This window comes from Perca fluviatilis, chromosome 13 (assembly GCF_010015445.1).
Source record: "Perca fluviatilis chromosome 13, GENO_Pfluv_1.0, whole genome shotgun sequence".
Lineage (NCBI taxonomy): Eukaryota > Metazoa > Chordata > Actinopteri > Perciformes > Percidae > Perca > Perca fluviatilis.
In genome coordinates this window covers 30,298,036-30,319,279 of record NC_053124.1, presented here as the reverse complement: position 1 = coordinate 30,319,279, position 21,244 = coordinate 30,298,036, and the positions used below count along the sequence as shown (strand labels likewise).

General features: G+C 38.0%; 1 protein-coding gene across 1 annotated transcript; it reads left to right on the top strand.

The window, feature by feature from the left end:
* Nucleotides 1-4,467: 4,467 nt before the first annotated feature.
* LOC120571968 (CD209 antigen-like protein E) lies at nt 4,468-15,631 on the top strand. Its single transcript, XM_039821134.1, has 6 exons — nt 4,468-4,712; nt 6,914-7,042; nt 9,281-9,451; nt 9,613-9,788; nt 11,008-11,123; nt 14,056-15,631. The coding sequence occupies exons 1-6, from the start codon at nt 4,604-4,606 to the stop codon at nt 14,234-14,236; spliced, it is 882 nt and encodes a 293-aa protein (XP_039677068.1). The 5' UTR covers nt 4,468-4,603; the 3' UTR covers nt 14,237-15,631.
* Nucleotides 15,632-21,244: the final 5,613 nt, after the last annotated feature.

The window sequence follows — 21,244 nt, the reverse complement described above, 5'->3', positions numbered from 1 at the left end:
TTTTTTAAACTTGAATTCCTAATCATTTATAATAACAATACAAAGAGTGTACAAAGTCAACTAATTATAAACCCCATCCAGAAACAGGGAGGCGTAACAACAAAAAACAAAGCTTTAAAGCTAACATATTTAACACCATCTTAATGCCAGGCTGAAAATCAGTGAGTACACTTCATCACGCAGCAAGGTGAGAATACACAATAACTGGAAGTCAGTAAACAGAAGTTCCTGTTAAGTTGCAATGTGCATAAGTCAGTTATTCTGGGTTGATTTATTCACGTTTACACATATGGTTTACAGTATGGTAAGGAATTTCAGCTTTTATGTGAGTCATGTTACATTAAAGTATCTGAACTTTTAGGTCTTTTATCTATCATCTGCTACCGTTGCAGTACTCACAGATGACAGTAAGGTTGAAGGGAGCGCTCTTTTCCACCTCCAGGTGCTTGGCAGCTGTGCAGTAAGTGAGACCGACCAGGTCTGAACTCACAATACCTCTGATCGTCAGCACACTGGATGTGGCCTCCTGCAATGAAAATGATGGAAAATGCAAGACAAATTATTGGAACAAGTAATAGAAAAACAACACAAGAGATTTAATTAATTAGATACTAATTAGGAAAATGATTTGATAAAAAAAAGCCAAAAATACTCCTTTGGTTCAATACAATTTAATTTTACATGCAGTTCAATCCAAATTTTAATCTGATGTGAATCACACTAGAAATATCAAATAGCCCATCTGATAACAACTTAAAAGACTCCTCCATTTGGCCATCCCTTTCCAAATTCCTAAAGTCATAGCTCCGTTGGCCCTCTCTGCCTGAGACCCAATTTTCGCGATTTCACCTACCATTAACATTATCAAACATGCCTCACCATTGCCCGCCATACACCCTCACCGCTCATGCCACACCAATACATAATTAAGCATTCTAGATAAATCAGTAGGATTGGGATGTGGACCACTATTTGTAATCAAGAATTTTTCATGGACCACCTCATAATACACATAATAAAATATGTCCACACACAGTCCTAACCGAATTAATCCGCACCTCTTAATAGGCCTATTAGCACTAAAACTATAACTGGTCATCGCATCAGTACAACAGGCTTGTTAAAAGAAAGTTTAGGCTACTGCACACAACGGCTGCCACATAGTTTATTTATTTATTTACTCAAGTGCCCGAGGGCATAATCAGGTTCATTTGAACAGCAGGCTTATTTCCATAGCAATGGAGTATTAAATCTATACAGTAATAAGAACACTTGGATATAGTCAAAATTTCAAAACCTTTGGCGATTTTAGGGTTACAGCCGAGCACCACTAGCCTTTTTTAGTAATCACACAATAACTTGACAATTTAATTTAAATTAAAATTTTATATCAATATACATATTCTTAATTTTTATGGAAATTTCCTGGTAAAATGAAGGTTAAAAAACTGTTATTTTATATTTTATTTTGCTTTTCCACGGACCACCTGCATTACCTTCACGGACCACAGTTTGGGAATGACTGTTTTAAAGCACCTAGACGTTAGAAGGCACACATATCATTGGGAGGGTGGGGTGTGTGGATGGGTTGGTCTGTCGGTTGGATAACAACTGTTGTCTGGGATGGGGAGGGCGGGAGTGGGATGGTTCTGGCATCAACGCCCCAATCCTCCCCCCTCGGAAGCACTGTGCCCCCCCAGGTCAGTTTGCTCCTCGGCCACAGTGGGGGCCGGAGCAGTCGGAGGAAATAACTGGCTCTTTCACCTTGCTCCTCAATTCCCATAGACAAATACCCCTCCTACCAAGCTCCACCCCCACCCCAATCCTTTTTTTCTCTCCCTTTCACCTCACCTCACCTAATCCAACATACTCAAAACTTCATACCCACTCCCTCTCATATCTATAACAGTAATATGACACACAACATCATATATAACAAAACACTAACTTCATACACTTACACACACAGACACAGCTATTCATGCACACACACACACCTCCCCCACCCCCATTGTAAACTGTCCCCTGTAGCGTTTAGTCAAATACTGTCTTTATACGTTTTATGTTATTTGTGTTCACAAGCTCTGTTTATGTATGTCAATTAGTCTTTGTATACTGTATGATACATGTCTCTTTTTTTATATAACTTTTATTTATCAAGTGCAAGAGACAGACAGAGTGCATACAGGAAAACACTGTCTTTTCTTTTTTATGAACAACATCCAGCCCCCCTCCACCCTCCCTCCCATCGTCCCCCCTCCCCATGGATAAGTAAAAAAAATAAAAAATAAATAAAATGTTTTACATAAGTGAAAAAAAGAAGAAAGGAACTATATGGTACATGTCTCTTACACTCATTTGGGTTATGTAAGGTTTTGTGGGTTGTTGTAATTATTTGTATAACACCTATGGCAAAAGCTTGTGACACATCTTTACATGTAGGCTCCAACAGACACTTCTTAAAATAAGTCAAAAGGGCAACATTATACATCATTTTCCAGTGGTAGTGTGACATAAAATCTGGATAGAATGCCTCTCTCTATGTGGCTGTATACATGAATATCTTGCATACACCTATGGCCTACTGCATGCTGCATTGTTTTGTCCTAACAGGTGAAACTAAGCAAACAAGAGTCTCATGAAGATGTCAATCATTCACAGTATATACATGTCCACACAGTCCAGGGGAAGAGGTCAGATAAGTTTATCATAAATTGATTCATCCAGGAGATACTGTAACGTGTCTGAACAAGCCATGAGAGAAAGAAACACAACATGACACACACATACTGGGAAGTGTTACATATGTTTCCATAAATCCTCTAAAGTAAATAAAGGTCCGAGAACGGCAGAGATGTGTTAATGTGGCACAAGAGAATGACTTCAAGCACACCACAAGTACAGAAAACATACAAGTTTGCCTTCATAATAATAGCCTCAAATTGAGTAAGTCAAGTAGAGATTTTCTGGTTTTTTTGCCATTGGGTAATACTCACTTTCATAATGAATGGTGGAAAATAACATATCTTTTATGCTGTTTCATATTTTAAAAAAGTCTTTATTTTATAGAAATCAATGAATACTTGCAGTGTTTGTAGGTAAATATAGTTTGAATGTGGATATTTGTATTTGCTATTGGTTTTATAAACTAATAGTAGGGGAACTGTTTATTTTGCCTTGTGATGCACAGTAACTCATTTCCCCATCAAAATCTAAATTGAGAATTTTGTGGAATGCTCTTCAGGGGGGAAAAAAACTGTATTTGGATGTAATCAACAACATGGAAACAATTCTTTTATGGTATACATTGTTTTAAACAACCTTTTTTTAAACAAAGTCTTTTTCCACAGAGCTGTGGAGTAAGGTTTAGCTACACCACTGATGCATTCTGGGATAGAAGAAAGAAATGCTATGGGTTTGCATTTCTTAGAACCAATCTCAATTGTCTTGTGCAGCGCTAAGCTTGGTGCGCAGCGATGGTGGCTCTACAAAAATCTACAAAAGAGAAAGGAACTTGCTTTGGTGGTACATTTGCACCACGCAAAAGAAAACGCCACATACAATATTAAATGAAGTCTACTGTTCACACAATCTAGTCACGTGAGCTATTTAAATTAACTGGATACATGGTTAAACATAATTTGCTCTTACTTATATATTGCCATGTGAACTTTGTCCACAGCAAACCCACTGTTTGGTCCCAAAACCACATAATAAATGCTGTAAACAGTCTTTGTAAATTTTTACAATCATTCCCCGAAAGTACCAAGTAGGCCTGCAATGTTCCACAATCTAAATTTTCTTAAAAATGTGCCATTTTCAGCATATAGCTTGCTAGCTAGAAGTTTGTTGTTGCTTAACTGAAGCAAACGAAAACACAGAGAATCAAGCGCATGTCAGGCAATTATCCTGGAAATGTACTTTTACTTTACATGTCATCTAGCGGATGCTTTTATCCAAAGTGACTTACAATTGCTATATATGTCAGAGATTGCACGCCTCTGGAGCAACTAGGGGTTAAGTGTCTTGCTCAGGGACACATTGGTTGATGTATCGCAGTGGGAATCCAACGCAGGTCTCCCACACCAAAGGCATGTGTCGTATCCACTGCGCCATCACCACCCCCACCACGTACTTCTACTTCTAGTCCAGTATTTTATCCAATATAAATTTATGGGCTAATAATATGACACTGAGAGGGGCCATGCATTTTTACCTGTAAAATGAGTAACCTACTCTTACTTTTAATATTTGAACATTGTTAATACTTCTGTACTTTTACTTATGAATGCAGGACTTTAAATGAAACATTTTTACTTTTACTGTGGTGTTACTACTTGTACTGTAGTGAAATAAACCTGTGCAGCACATGTGCATTATTAGGGCTTTTATTTTGAAATATATAATGGAAATGCATTTGACTTGTTCCGTGGTGCTTGACTCCATTGTGTTTAAACCAGGGAGGATATAAACAGTTGATACAGGGGGAGCAGCTCAGGGCACTGAGTCAGAGCTCGACTGGGAGTTTGTTTCTCGCTTTCACTCTACACTGAAACTTTTTAAACGTTTAATTTCAATACTTTATTTTTCTAACATTGCTGTAATGTCGACCAACGGGAGCTCCCTGGCCGGTGAGGGGATGTACTCCAAACTGATAGACGATGAGGTTGCATATGACGATCTGAACCGCAGGCCAGATGTGGGACTCAGTGGTAAGGACTCACCAAACAATACAACTTCAAGTCTTTGATCCAACTGCTGCATTTTCATCGAAGAATTAAAAGCACTTGCTTTTTATTTTCATTGTAACTTAATATTTGAGTTCATGTTCTTTTAGTCTCTTATTGACTTTTCATGCTTGTTGGCACTAAAGACACAATCTGAAAAATAATCACTTTACAAATCAAAATGGAGTGAAATATACTGTACAAAATGTAAAGACATTTTGTATCCCTGTAATGCTCCTGTTTGGATTGTGTAGTAGAATATAATAAATATTTGTTTTGCAATGAAGAATGTTTTTCATGTTTTATTAGGCCACTTGTTTATTACAATAATAAATATTATGGCTGCTAATAATTATAGTTTTTTATTATCAATTAATCTGAAGATTATTTTCTCTATTTATCAATTAAGTGTTTACTCTATTGAATGTCAGAAAATTAAGTCCTAAAGCCCTTCATGACATCATAAAACAAACCTAGAAAGGTTCTGTTAACTACAGAGAAAAGCTGCAAATCCTCACAATTTAGAAGCTGAACTATGAATGTTTTTTTTATATTTGCTAATTCATTATCAACTGTTTTTTTATTCCGTTGATTAATTAATCAACTAATTGTTCTTATAGAGCACTTTTAAAAATAAAAGTTGCTTTACAACATACAGTAAAACCAAAATAACCATGATAGTGCAAAATACAGAATTAATCAAGATTGACAGGCTTAAAATATAGTGGTATAGGGTAGAGATGTCACAGAATCCTCACATTCATGGTCCCTGGAGGATGAATCATTTGACATCATTTGCCTAAACGTTAAATAAGTGAGCTTGGGACTGGGAGGTCACCGGTTCAATCACAAGACCGATAGGATAAAATCTGGGTGGGGAAAGTGAAAGAGCAGCGCTTGTCCCTCCTTCATTACCACCACTGTGATGCCCTTGAGCAAAGCCCTTAACCCCAACTGCTCCAGTGGAGCTGCTCATTGGCCAGCAGATCAGACTGTGGTTGTACTGGGCAGCTTCCAGGTATTAATGTGTAACTGTGTGAAAGTGACAGGTCGTCGTTGCAAATGAGAATTTGTTCTCAATCGACTTACCTGGATAAATAAAGGTTAAATATTATTTTTTTTAAATACATCTTTCGCTCTAGCACCACCAACAAGTCAATTATTTTACTATTTCAGTGTAAATACTAACAAGATGATGCGCTAAACCGAGATGGTAAACATAACACCTCATAATTATCAGTTACCTTGTCTTGAGCATGTTAACATTCTAATGTTAGCATTTTAATTAGTTTAAAAAAAGAATATAACACAGGAAAATACCATCAAGTAAGGATGTTTATATGGGTGAAATGGTTGAAGCCTGTCTTTTGTATTCACAATTTTCCCATTTATTTCAGATTTATTGATTAAAGCTGACTATTGGCTTTTGAAAGTAATTCAAAAAAAAATTATAAAATGTAATGCACTATGATAAACAGGGCTTAGCTGCTGAAGTTATTATGTGGATAGTAGAAAATATTTCCTTAATCGAATGCAGACAATAACTTAAACTTTAACTTGTTTGCTCCCTGAGGGGAAATTTGTCTTGCTGGTATAGTTTCACGGTTAAGACAGACATCTTTAAATTCTATACAGAAAGCCTCATTTAATTTTAAATGTTTGAATAAAATGTTGAATAGACAATGTGCTATTAAGCCAGATTGCTAAGTGTTTGTGTAATATAATATGATATAATATGATATATTTCAGCATAGAGCTGCAGCGAATAGTTGACTAATCGATTAGTCCATCAACAGAAAAATAATTGAAGGCAGACTAAAGATGAGTTAGAGCCTGGGTTAGGGATGATTCCAAGGTATATACATTGTATTATCTGCATAGAAATTGACATTGAAGTACTCATTAGGATGTATATCCATATGTTATGTGCATATAATGTAAATAATAATGGGCTGAGAATAGACCCCTGTGGTGCCCCATTAATGATGGTATGAGGACTATAACTGTAAAAATTGAGCAACTGTGTTTTGTGTTGTATAAGGGGAAAGAATGCGTTCAAAACTTACAGAGTACTTAATGACAAGATATTGTGGTTATTTAGCATCAAACATATCAATACTTAGTTTCCAAAAAACTTGGTTTTTCTTCTTCATCTTAACAACCTTTTCCCCCTTTGCCACCTCCAGCTCACCCAGTATCTCCAGTCATGAGGATCCCCAGGCCGAGCGGCCCAGGCCCCTACCGCCTTGTCACCTTCTGCCTTGCTACGTTGTGTGCCGTCCTGTTGATCTCAATTATAGCTGTCACTGCACACTGTGAGTACAGACACTATCAAACGAGATAAAACAAATTCTACATTCATTTATACTGTATGTTAAAGTAGTCAGAACACATGTAGCTTGTAAGAATGTGTGTATTGTGTTTGATTTTAGAGAGCTGATGCTGTGTTTTTCATTTGAATCCACTAAACATTTGCCCTAAAAGTCATTCTTTTTTTAAATTAAATTATGTATACATCCTGTATTTTGTTCTATTCTACTGTTACATTTGTGTGTACATCATGTGTTTCCCACATGCAATGTCTACACAGTCAGTTGTTCAATGTTGATCATCTAGAGGCACTAGCGAACATTTTGTGAGACTTAACAGGAAGATGTTAAATAATAAATACCACTAAGTGCCTCATCATCAGTGCACGCTGTCAAAACTGTGACAGTGAATAAAAAAATTGCTGAATGAACAGTTTTAGGTCAGAAAAAAAGAGGATCCAGTGGTCTAAGCTTTGCAACACTGAATTTTCAGGCATGTTTCCCAATAGTATGCCAAATTTTATACATATTCGGTACGTGTGTTTGTGCTTATGTTGAAACATCCACACAGTCAGAAGGCTGACAAGCTGCTTTTATTGAGCTCATTAGCTGAACTTCTGCCAGCTGAGCCAAAGTGAGACAACAGAGGCAAAGTCATAAGATTAAAGTGAAGATTTGAAGTGTTAAATGTGATAAATAGGCTGTAAATGCATAAACACACTTAGGGCCCTATCTTGCACCCAGCGCAATTGACTTTGTACAACGACACATGTATCATTCCTATTTTGCACCCAACGCACAGTGGACTTTTCCCTCCACAGACTCACGTCAGTAAATTAGGGAATGAACTTGCGCTCCTGGGGGCGGTTCAGCAAAAAGAGGAGGCGTGTTCCGGCGCAAATGTTCCTAGTGCTATTTTGCAGTTTCAGAAAACAATTCCGCCAAAGAACAAGAAAAACCTGGTCTAAAGTCAGTGGCACGTTATTCAGATGCTATTTTAAGGGCGCATGCTTGGTCGTAATGTAGAGTGTGCACACCGCGCATACACTTTGCTTCTCTCGTCTCACGGACCCAGCAGTTCCCATTTTTGCAAACCATAGACTACATAAATACAAGGAAAAATATGACCGTGTTTTACACATTTCCATGAATCATGGATGTGTTGATGACATAAATGAGGAAATATTAGAGGACTTAAGGAGATGTGATGTTGAACTGCATGTGCCCAAGCCACTTAACCCAAATGACATTTCTTTTTTTACATTTTGTCAAAAAGAAAAATCAATAGCAAACGTCGGTCTCCTCGGCTGTGAACTGCTCCTGGCGTGCGCCCATGGATGTATTAAGTGCGTGCGCCTAGCAAATCCGCCATTATAATAGCAATCCACCATAGAACAAGCGTGCCTGCTTTTAAATGGAATGTGAGATAAAGCTCTGATTGGTTTATTGCACGTTACGCCCAAACCACACCTATGATTAATGTAGCTACTTCAGACCAACCCATTTTAGATTTGCGTTGGGCGCAATAGTAATTTATCCCGCTGGTATAATAGCCCGAAAATCCGCCCACAAAGCTACTTGCGTTTTCCGTTTGATACTTGCGTTTCAGATTGTTAACATAGGGCCCTTAGGTTTGAAGATGTGAAATAAAGAAATAAAATTATACTTTTGTTTATTTAGATAATCATCATGATTTGACAATAAATTTCATTATCTAAGAAATGCTACTCTTTTCAGTGAAAAGTGTAATTCAGTGCAAATGATGTGATGATGAACAGTGAGTGCATTATTATAAATCTTTTTTATTTTGTTTGCAGTGCTGTCCTGCATGAGAACACATTTGATTTACAAAGTAAAGCCTCATATTTCCACACCTAAAAAGCATTCAGGAGTGCACACATGAATGCAAAGATCTGTACCAGTTTAAATGTACATTATACCTTGCTGTCAGACAGCCACTTATGACGAGGAACTGAACCCATTGCCTATGCTCTCTTCAAAGCAACCAGACTCCTTTTACCTCACAAAACACAGGAGTTGCTGGTCTACTCCTGGCTCAATTATTTTGGAGGGTCATAAAAATATTTTTTGCTGGCAAAGGGAGGGTCAAGTCTATTTGACTAAAGATCCCAAAACTCCTCCAGTAGCCCCTTAAATAAAAAACAAACAGTCCCTTAAATAAGTTGATTATTAAAGTTAACCATATCTTTTCATTTAGTGGACCGTTGCTTCTTATGTTCACAGATAAGAACAAAACTCAGAGCGGTGTTGAAGGGACGTCTGAGATGCAGCGGCAGGACGTAAACATGTCAGATCTGACCGCCTCCATAAGCAAACTGCAGCAGGAGAAAAAACAGCTTCAGCAAGAGAAGGACGAGCTGCTGGCCAAACTGGCTACCAAGATGACCACGAAAGGTAAACGGCTCCATATTTGTATTTGGGTCTTTTGGTTCCATACATGTCAACTTTTAGCCCCTACGGTAGAGCTACTATTACTGTTTGAGAGTATAGTGTGCATTTGAGATGTTACTGCTCTGCTTCCCATTTGCCTAATCTCTCTTTCTGCGTGCCATCAGCTCCCAGTGTGAACAAACCTATGACGAAGGCCCCTATCGTCTGCCCCGTGGACTGGTATCTCTTCAACAACAGCTGTTACTTTATCTCCAGAACCACAAGGGATTGGCCCGAGAGCCAGTCGTACTGCCAGAGCCAAGGAGCTCACCTGGCCATCATCCACACGGCAGAGGAGCAGGTATACAGCTGCATGGTTGCAACATGACGATCACAATGCTGCCATTATGTTAGATTTTGTGTCCGTTGGAGTTTATTTTGAGTGAGACTTCTACAGAACAAAAGTGTTTTATCAGGCAGAGCATCTTAATTTTCTGCTGAGCTCAGCAACAGTTTTTTTGCAACGGTATCAGGGAAGGTTACTTCACTCACTTTATTTACTTATTACCAAATTTAAAAGTTAATTCATTGTGAATAAACACATTTTATTACCTCAAAGAAATTAATCTATTTGTCACTGACAGGATAAACTAGACTGGGTAAACCTAGCCCGATCTGCCGTCAATTTGATTTTCACCCTGCAGCTCAGGCAGGAAACCTGTACGTTTATCTATCCTGCTTCCAGGAATTACTGGAATTGTTGGGTCTTTGTAAATTATAGAGTGTGGTCTAAACCTACTCTATCTGTAAAGTGTCCTGAGATAACTCTAGTTATGATTTGAAACTATAAATAAAATTGAATTGAATTCTGTTACAAATTTGCGGGAACCAATCACAAACTGATTGGCTTAAGCTTATCCACCTGGTGCGCTATTGGCGGGTTTAACACAATGACAATAGAGAAGCGACCAAGCAGCTTTTTGTTTACATTCAACAAGCTGGCCACCGAAGTGCAGCACTCCATGGCAGCAACCTGTTGATGCCACTGTCGCTGCTACGTCACCCGGATCGTTGGTCTGATTGGTTGAAGGACTATCCAATTGCGTACAGAGTCATTTGAACTATGCCCGTTGATCGCACCTCTTGTGCAGAGAAAATACACAGCAGACTCCCCAGACTAGTGTTTAAACTTAAAAGATTGAGCTCGGTCTGGTGATAGCCAGACTAAGGATAAACCACAAACGGCATTGAACGTTAACTGTTAAAGGCTGGTGTTGTCTGGACATGTCTTACAATCAACAAACCCAATGAAAACACAAAAACCAACAATCTGTTCGTACCTCCCTACCCTGTCTGTGGCTCTCAGCCGCTTCAGAAATATGTTGTTGAAACCGTGTTAACATGTTGGAGCAGAAACCCAAAGTACAAGTATGAACCTGAAAATGAGCATTATATCTGACATTTATTCAAAGGTCAGGCATTGAGCTGTCTCTGTGCTGCACAAAAACCATCAATGAAGCGTGAGCCTTATATATACTTCAACATTTCCTTTGTGTGTGTGTGTGTGTGTTTTCTCTCAGACGTTTCTGTGGGATCTTCTTCCCAGAGGCCACTGGAACGCCTTCTGGTTTGGGATCACTGACGAGCACACAGAGGATCAGTGGAAATGGGTGGATGGCACCCCGCTGGTCGGAGGGTAAGTACACTTCTTCTTCTGAGACTGTCTCCCCCCCCATCTTCTTTTTCTCTGTGTTTTCTCTGATGTTTACTTTTGAAAACTTACTCAGGCTAGCAGAGTCAGCAGGAGGCTGGTGAGTTGATTTCCCTATCCCGATGAGTGATTCATAGTCATGGGATGTCCTTAGAGATCATCTTGTTAGCTTGAGCTCATCTTCTCCACCTTTTCCTCAGTGTTTACTTTGATGTTTACACCAGAAAAGTTGAGCCAACTGGCTAGCTAGCCCAGGCTAGCAAAATCAACAGGAGACTGGCAAGTTCCTTTCCCGATCCTGGTGACAGACTCATAGCCACATGCCATCACCGCCCATTGCCAACCACATATACAGCAACATAGCACAACTTATATTTGTAAAAAATAAAATAAAAAAAGGACAATTTAGCTTCCTTTTGTGGAGCTGACGGAGAGGCGACTGGAGAGGCGATTGGAGAAACTTTGCACCTTCTAGAATAAAAAATTACTGAAAAAGGTATGCAAATATTCACCTTAACAAGATAAACATAAGGAGAAGACGTGAAAACAATACCCAAAAGTCAATAAGGGCTGCAAAACATACATAAGTTTACAATAAACAAAAGTTTCTCACTCATTATTTAATATGAAGAACTTGACCAGATATTAAAAAAGACAAGACAGAACATGTAATGTAGCCTTGCAAAGACTCAGAAAAGAGCTTCAATATGATAAACAGTAACTTTCTGCAGGTTCAGTCTTCTAGCGCCAGACACATGCTTGGACAAACACAGATTGACTGACCATTGGACCTCCGTTAAACATTGACCTCTCGCATACCTACAGACCTTGGCACAGGTTTTGGCCTGCAAGCTGCACAGTGACGGTTGTTAGCCAAATAAAAAGTGATGGGGCCACAGGGAAGATGCAGCCAGCAGAGAAAAAAAGAAGGGGGAAAAAAAGGGGAAGTAGATGAGGCAAATAAAGATTGTTAAGTGCAAACTTCAAACCAATACTTCCTGTTTCACTGGAAAGTCATCCGTGGGACGTCAGATTTTTGTCCGGAAGGAACCAAAAAAAAGGAAGTGAAGTTCCTGGACCCCAAAAAAATTGTTCCTGGATTCCCTGGCAAAGTATACATCTTTAGAAGGTGATCCTTATTTTAAGCCACACTAGTAGCATAGCTCGAGGGATGCCATTGTCAAGGGGCCAGTATGCTCTACTACTTTCTGCAAATTTCTTCACTGTGATTGTGTAGAGAAATGTGTTTAAACTTCTCTCTCAGCTCTTTTTATCATTCTTCTTATCATTTCGGTCACTTTTCATGTGAACACCCGAGAGCAACACTATGAATATTTTCCAGGATAAACTGTCTGGAAATGTGCACTGTATCCCTAAATTTAAACCATAGCACATCCTCCCCTCTCTCAATGACCGTCATCTTGCTTTTCTCTGGTATATTCATTGTAAACTGAATATTTAGGGGTTTTGGACTGTTGGTTGGACAAAAAGCTACTTGAAGACACATTACCTGTGGCCCTGGAAAATTGCATATTGAATTTTTATCTATTTTGAGGAGGTTATGTAACGGTTCGCTTTTTTTGTTTGTCTGTCTGTCTGTCAGCAGGATGACGGAATAACTACTTGCCTAATTTTCTTGAAACGTGGTGGAAGGGTGCAGTATGGGCCAAGGAAGAACCCATTAATTTTCATAGCAAATACACAAATTATTTTTCACTTTCTTTAACATTGCGAAATACTGTAAGGCCTTGGCAGATGTCTGCGTCTGAGTGCCCTTCTACTTTACAATTGTATCAACATGAATCTTAGTAAGTAAGTAAGTAAGTAAAGTAAATAAGTACAATTTATTTTTGAGCGCTTTTCTCAGATACAAATCACAAAATGCTTTGCATAAAACGTACAAGATGATACACATTAAAAACACAATAAAATGCAGACAGGTCAATCAAAAGTTTGTTGTAGTAACATTCATCTTTTGTCCTTATTTAAATGTAAATGAACAGTGGCTAAGTAGAAAAACAATGATAAGGACAGAGTTCTAGATGTTTCAGATGTGAGAAAACAGCTGGCAGGATCATATCAGCCTGCTCTTGCTGCATACAGCAGCTCTGAGCAGCGCTATGTAACCGCTGTTAAACTGCTGCAGAGCGCTGCGCTCCAGGTGACCCTAACCTCTGACATCTGATTAAAAAAAACAAAAGCATCAGCGCCTGAAGGAACTGTGGAAAGATACATCTTGTTTACCTTTGGCTGGTCTTAATGTTTTGTCCTCAGTATGTTTTTTTTTTCCTTTCCTACCTTGTGCTCAGCAGATTTTCTAATAATCATCTGATTTCTCTTCCTCGTTTTGAAAAATGACTAACTTTTTGACATTCCTCTTTTGCCCCTACATTCCTTCCCTTCCTCTTTTCCTGCTGAGATGCTTCTTTTTTTTTCTTATCCTCATGTTGTTGTGGCTCGGCTCTGCTCAGATGATTTCTGGGTGATTTCACATGTGTTGTAATTGTTCTTTAATCCTTGAACCCCTTAACCACTTGTTATGTCATCTGCAACTATTATGTTCATCTCCAGACTGGTTTTCTGCTTAATGATCTGATATGAACATTATTTCAGTATTGAAGTACTTTTAGTAGTATAGTTTATTGACGACTTAAACATATTGTTGACCAAAGTGATATTTCTCTTGCTTTAATAAATAAATGGAGGAAATCTTTATTTTGAACCATTTCAAGAAAAAAAGATATGTATAAATGAATCACAGAAAAACGAAATTCCAATAACCCTAGACCCATTCGAAAAAGGGATTTGAAGAAGTCTGTGATTGTCCAGTCTTACCCCCGGTCTTTACCATAGACAAATTCACAACCCATTTACATAAACTAAACTCTGTTTGATTGTTTCTCTCTACTAACTGTAGTTTTTGGGAGGTCGGCGAGCCCAACAACCACATTGACGAGGACTGTGGCTACATTGTGAAAACAAATGTACTGGAGCGAGTGGCGATTCGGAGCTGGTACGACGCCCCCTGCACCATGTACAGGGCCTTTATTTGTGAGAAAGAGATGGGTGCTGGCGCCAGCACCGCCACGCCACACTGAGACGTCAGCACTGCTCTGATCGAAAACAAGCTTACCTGTAAGTAGTTTGGTATAAACCCCCGTCTGTCAGAAGGATTACAGAATAACTACTTGCCTAATTTTCTTGAAACTTGGTGGAAGGGTACAGCATGGGTCAAGGAAGAACCCATTCATTCATTCAGCCTAACCTGTATCTCCTGTTAGGGAAATGTTATCTTCTACGAAGCAGATATTATGTTGTACCTAGGAGATAAACTTTGTAAGGTTTTGGCCAATATTGCCCGCAAATTCTTTTTTACCTTGCCTTTCAAGGCTTCCATATGTTTTACCGGATAAATATGAAATATTTCTTTTATTTTTCCTGAAATGAACAGAAGGTGTTTTGGACTTTCTACTTGTCTCATCTGTAACAAAAGCATGGGTCCGCTCTGTGCAGAACACCGGACACAAATATGGTTAAAAGTGTTATTAAAATGGATTTATGGTAGTAGGAATAAAATTAAAGGTAGCTCTGCAGCATGTACTGTACTTTTCAGACTTCTTCATACAGTTTCAACCTTTACATATTTCTTCTTTACTTTGTCAATGACTGCATAATGAATATATAAATACATATATATATTCAAATCATCTTTATTATGGGACTATTACTTTTTAGTTCTTTAGAAATATAATAAACACAAGGGTTAACAAAAAGACATTTAAATTGTACAACCTCATATCATATCAAGTACCAAAGTCCAGTTATGATTGACACTTGTCCATTATAACTAGAGTGTATTTTGGAGACAACGCAAGCAGCAGGGAAAATGTTTTTGTCTTTACGTTTCCATGTAAAGGAGAAGGTGGAAGCTGAAAAATCAGTGCTGAAAAATAATACTACCAATATCTGTTTTTGTTGATAAAAAAGATGTTGAAATGATCTATCATCAAGTATCAGACGTATCAGATTGTAACAATAATGAATCACCTGTAAGAGATTGTATAACTGTAAAGAAAGTAAAGTGTGCAAAGCAGGAGACTGAGTGGACTGTGGGGTTACACGTGTATGTGTGCCTTATACAACCTAAATAATGTGTCATGTTTGTTTTATAAATCAGGGATTCAAGATAACTATTAATGTTGTCATTGATTTTTTTTGTGGAATTAGCTTTTTAGCAATGATAGATAATAGATGTATATTAACTGTACAGCGTCAGGATGTCAGTTGTCCATGAGAATGTGATATGTAATCCGTTTACTTCAGACCAATTTGAATTTGATGCACTTTTAGATGTCGCAGTTGTCATACTCTTTTAGTTGCTCAGTTGATTTTAGTCTTTTTCAATGCCACATGAATCAAATATTTGAAATTATGCAGAAATGTGTCCTGTGAATCTTGTAAATAAATAATAAAGATAATTGTTTTGTATCTTACAGTTTTTTACAACTGCTTACACACATTTTCAAAACTATGTCTCCTTTTTTCAAAACTCTACACACAATTCCCAAAAATGCACACACAAAATGCAAAATGCCTCACATCTCCTTCAAAATGAAACACTGCATTCAAAATACCATAAACACATCTCAAAATGAAGCATTTGCATCAAATGGCAAACACTTTTTTCATAATAGTAAAGTTTTGGATATACCATGTACACACTGTTGTTCTAAATCTAAAGCTCTTTTGTCTTTCATAGGCTTATATCTACAATGTTCTAGAGAGAAAGTAGTCTGCTGAAAGTGGTTGAAAAGTGCACTGTAAAAAACAATGTAATGTTACAGTAAAACAGAAAATATGTATTGGGCAAAAACATTACGCGTTAGCATGTAGGGTGTTTATACAGTAGCATGAAAAGAAAAAAAAATAAAGAAAATATGTAAACCAAAGGTAACATTTTTAGGTATAAAGAATATGTGTGTGTGTGTGTGTGTGTGTAGTGTTTGTGGGTGTTTGTGTGTGTGTTGGTGGGGGGGACAGAATTGTATGCACTTTGTGCACAACAAAGTCTGATTGATTTGTAATGCTGAAATAGTCATTAGATAGTTGCATGCAGTATGGACGCCACTGTAAAGCTACTCAAGATGGGCTTCTCTCCCTGATCTCATCAGAAATGGCTCTCCTTCTTACTCTTCTTCCCTCCTCCTCCTCCTCGTTGTTATCCCCTGTCTCTCCCTCCTCCTCCTCTTGCTCTCTGTCTATTGTTGGCATCCATTGTTCCAAACAGGTAATCTGACCTTTGACCTATGTATAGGCCTATACTAAAGCAATGATTGGTTAGTGTTCAGTATTGACATAATGTGTTTGCACATGTGAGGAGTTTGTGTGTGTGCCCTGGTAAATAAGTGTAGCATTTTGATTGGTTGTGGTTAGAAATGGATAGCAAGTCACTTCTTGTTAGATTTTTGTGTCTTAGGTAGAGAAAAGTGTTTTATGCAATTGAAAACTGAGTGAAAGGCTGAGAAATAGTTTATGGTTTTGGAGATTTGCTGTGTAGTTTTGCACTTTGAGTGAGAGGTTTCAAAAATCGTGTGACATGAAAAGATTTTGTGTGTAAGCAGTTGGAAAAAACTGTAATTGTCACACCTAGTTGTCCCAGTTTTCGTTACACTATGTGAAGTATTTTGAAGCTGCTCTAATCACAGTGAGTCAGATGAACGTGCAATGTGAAAGATATTGCTCATAGCGGCAAACCCACAGAGAATTGTGAAAGTGTTTTAGCGTCTTTAAGCTCATTGTTTTGGTTTTAATTGTAACTGTGTTGATTCAGTCTCCAGCTGCATCAGTGGCTAAAGAGCCAGATGTTTTTCTCTGGAGTTGGTGGAGACAAAAAAAAATAAAAACAGCTAGAAGAGCGAGAGCGTATTGATACAAAAAGATGTAAACCAACTCATACAGTGTGACTCAATTTAATAAATGAATAAAACAACTAATCTTCATGAAACATGATATGATGGTTTGTTTCTGTGATGGGTTAGGGTTAGGGTTAGGGGTTGTCTGTCCTCTCATCCTTGTTGTTGTTGTTGTTGGCCAGCAGGTGGCACTGCTAACACAAGAGATCTCCAGTCAACCTGCAGCTGCCTTAAGGTGGAAGAGCAACTAAAGTAGATTGTTTTTTTTATGATAAATGCATCAGAGGCATAGGCATTATTTACGGGGATGGTGGTGGGGTTACATTACATCATTATGATGGAGATATGAGTGATAAAGACGCTTTCTTCTGTTATACCAACAAGCTCTAAGGACTTACTCCCAGTCACTCAGTTATTAGTGCTACTAAATTTTAAATAATAAATAATAAATAAATAATCAAAATTGGCCAGGGTAATGAAGTCAAAGAGTTTAAATGCTGTGGCAAGCAAAAACAAAAATGTGTTAAGATGTGCATAATTCCTTTAAAAAAACATCCCGAACAGGTGTAAGGTTTTGAATCTGCAGAAAGTTTTGAACAATACAGCAGATTAATTAATTAATGATAATAATACGTACATGAATAAAGACATTTGCATGTGGAAAAGGCACCAGTTGTTGCAGAAAAAATCACCAGAATGCAGGAAATGAAGCATTTGATGGTTTTTCATTTTTTGTCAGCATGCATCTTATTTCATGTTGTGTTAACAAAAACAAAATTTGTCCATGGGACTTGAAACATTGCGTTGTTCTGACTATTATAATTGCAAGTTGCCAGTTTATATTAGTTGTTCTAAAAACTTTGCAATTAGTTGTAAAGACTTAGCATAGTTGTTAGGAAAACTTGATATTAGTTGTTCTAAAAACTTGGGAATTAGTTGGAGGGACAAGTTACACCTCCTGCTGCATTTTAAATGAGAAAGTTTAAGTTTTGGTTCATAAAAGTAGAAATGAGATATTTTGAATGTACAAAACTCATTTATTGATAAACATACAGGGCTGCCAGACTTTATACACTTTTTAATTATTGTGTTTTGAAAACCAAATCTGGATTTTAAGCAATTTAAATCATTCTTTGAAGAATAAGGAAGTTAACCTTCTTATAAACTCTCTTCCAGCTACTTTAAAACAAAAAGTTCATTTACATTAGATTATAACAGGATTTCTTTTCTTAACAGGGTTAAGAGTAACCTGACTCTGCCAGATTGACTGCTTCGCATTTGCTCGGCATATCCATCTGGGAACTTTCTGTTGGAGAACTTTTGGGAAGGGGCGAAAATACTGGTTAGCTGATTGGATAAACCATCTGTCTATCACCTATGTTGGTGATAGACGGGCCAAATCAACCAATCAGATCAATGAAGCGTATGAAAATACAACCACTAGCCCAGTCCATATTCCAAAAGAAGGATCCAAGAGAAAAAAGCATTAGCGAGCAGCTAACAGAATTGGGGCTACCGCTGTCTGAAAATACTGGTTAGCTGATTGGATAAACCATCTGTCTATCACCACCTAAACCCGCGTCAAAACCAACGCTGATTGGCCCGGTCGTTTGGCGAACGGCTCCAAATAACATCTCAAGATGCCAGACTGATCTGCAAGTGGAAAACTGGAGCTCGCGAGATCAGGATGGTCTCACGAGGCTAGGTTAAGAGTAACCTGTATATAAAAAACTTTTGAAAGCAACCTAGTTCCTCTTTAATTTTATGATTTACTTAAACATGTATTCAGACAAATCCAATCAAATTCAACTTTATTATTCATAGAAAGAAATGCATTTGTTGGGTGTACATAAAATACAAAGAAGCAGTGCAAAACTACACGAGTAGAACAACAGAGAAAAACCATGAAAGGAACATAAACATGAAACAATACTTTAACTTCTCACCTCTAGCTTTTTTCATTCTAGTTTTTTTGTCACAGAATAATTCCGCCTGACAAAACATTTTCTTTGCACTTCACCTATTCAAAAAACAAGTCTCAAATCTCCCCCTGAGGTTTTGTCTCTCCATCATCTTCCATGTCATCTTATCCGCTTCCTTTCTTGTAGAAGAAGCCAAAGGTGGAGCGATGTTTGTTGTGCCACACGGTTTGTACTCCTTCCCTCCTGAGCTTGTTACCACAGGGAGTTATCAGTAAGTCAGCCATCCCTCTTGTGTCACAGGTCATTAGCCCAGATTACAGTGAGAGAGAGAGGGAATAGAGTAGTTGTGTGGTCTGTAGTCTGGTATAGTATCACGTATGCAGGTATACGGAGTATACCCACTAGGAAAGGTCAAGGATTTCCATATACCCACTTACAAAAATGTAAGGAATAACGTAACGATGATTTCACACTTGCGTTCATAAATTCACCCCGTCTGTGTTGCGAGTCGCCTAGGAACAACAACGCAGTTACTTGGCGGTCATTCTCTGCGCAAATTTGAAATTAACTAATGTGAATCACTAAAGTAGATATATGACATGAAAGCCAATTTATACTACACCCTTTCAGTGTTTTGGTACAGTAAGCCTGCCCCTAAAGCTACTGCTGCTTCGACTGACACTGCAGCACATGTTAAGGTTACTTCATTCTCTGCGCAAATTTGAAATTAACTAATGTGAATCACTAAAGTAGATATATGACACGAAAGCCAATTTAAACTACACACTTTCAGTGTTTTGGTACAGTAAGTCGGTCCCTAAAGCTACTGCCGCTTTGACTGACACTGCGGCACATGTTAAGGTTACAAAAACTACAGAAAATGAGCCAAGATGAGGCTGATGCTTTACACGGTTGTGTTACAAAGAAACTATGGGGTTGGCACTCTCGGACGCGTCGCTCTGGGACGGGCAAGTCTAATGCTTGGACGGAAAAAAATGACAGTATAGCCACTACAAAAAACTAGACTACACCACGGAGGAACACACATGCTCTTTACGAACTCTGTGTGCTAATGTCACATCAAGCAACAGACCAATGAGAAGTAAAGTCTTAATGTTTGTCTTTTCAGACTTCTACATAGTGCTCAAATCATTTAGTTATAGTCTCCAGTAAATATCCCTTCTCTGAAATTAGATTAACTATTTTTTTACAATCATGTAGAACACAAAATATGTACACCATTATTTAAAGATTTCTAAAAGGTGTGTTTATGATGTACATTCAAAAACAGTAAGAATTTACATTTATGCAAAGGAAATAACCACTTTAAGGGTTCACAATTTGTCCTGTCTGTCTTGAATCCAACATTATACCTTCAAAGTTCTGCATGCTGCAATCATTCCTCCTGTTTTGGCCATTGGCCAAATTGGCCATTTAAAGAGCCTTTCCTGAATGAAATAGATGTGGGACACAATCATATATGAAATACTATGCAGTATGTACTGATTTGACTTTAATGTGGAAACTGTGCTTTGATAACTGCTAGAAACATAATAATGTTGTAAGAAATAAGTCAGAAGACGTTCAGAAGCGGGTTGGACTTCAGTGCCTTGCTTGAGGAAGCTTTGATGGAACACATGATTCACAAAATCTTTCATTCCTTAAACCTGTGCATGGATTGCATGGAGTAATGGATGAGCCACGCAGCCAACCAGAGCTGTGTAGCAGTGATGTGGCTGCATGATGTCAGCAGGCCTGATCTCAAAACCTGGTGCATCAATTACTAAAAATAGACACAATGCGAGGTGAGACTTAATCTAAAAAATCCCCATTAGATTAGGCCATCAAACACCACCGACAATCTCAGCATGATGATGATGTCGCTGGATTAGCAGGATATTCAGCCAATGATGAGACCTGTGGCTTCGAGCTGCAGTGTAGTAACTATAGGGTACATTACCTGAGAAGAGAGGTTCACATTTTCCAAGTTATTTCGTGTTTTCTTTTTTTGCTGTCAGCTAGAGATTAAAATGAAATGTTCTTCTTGAAAGTGAGAATGTTGGCTGAAGACCATGTTTGAGGTTTTAATGTTCTGACGAGCATTAACACAGAACTGCAGAACTCCTTCGTATCGCCTGATCTTGTCGATAACTTGTTCAGCAAATCAGTCATTAACCCTGAGGTTTCTAACCTGGCGTAAAGTTCAGTTGTAATTTAACAAAAAAATTAGCTCTTTGCCAACTTGTGACCCAAAGCAGGAAATAAAACCTCT

Excerpts from the sequence above, each read along its gene's own strand:
- LOC120571968 (XM_039821134.1), top strand. The coding sequence starts at position 4,604 with ATGTCGACCAACGGGAGCTCCCTGGCCGGTGAGGGGATGTACTCCAAA. Across the intron at positions 9,452-9,612 it reads TACCAAGATGACCACGAAAG|CTCCCAGTGTGAACAAACCT; the intron begins GTAAACGGCTCC and ends GCGTGCCATCAG. Across the intron at positions 11,124-14,055 it reads GGCACCCCGCTGGTCGGAGG|TTTTTGGGAGGTCGGCGAGC; the intron begins GTAAGTACACTT and ends TACTAACTGTAG.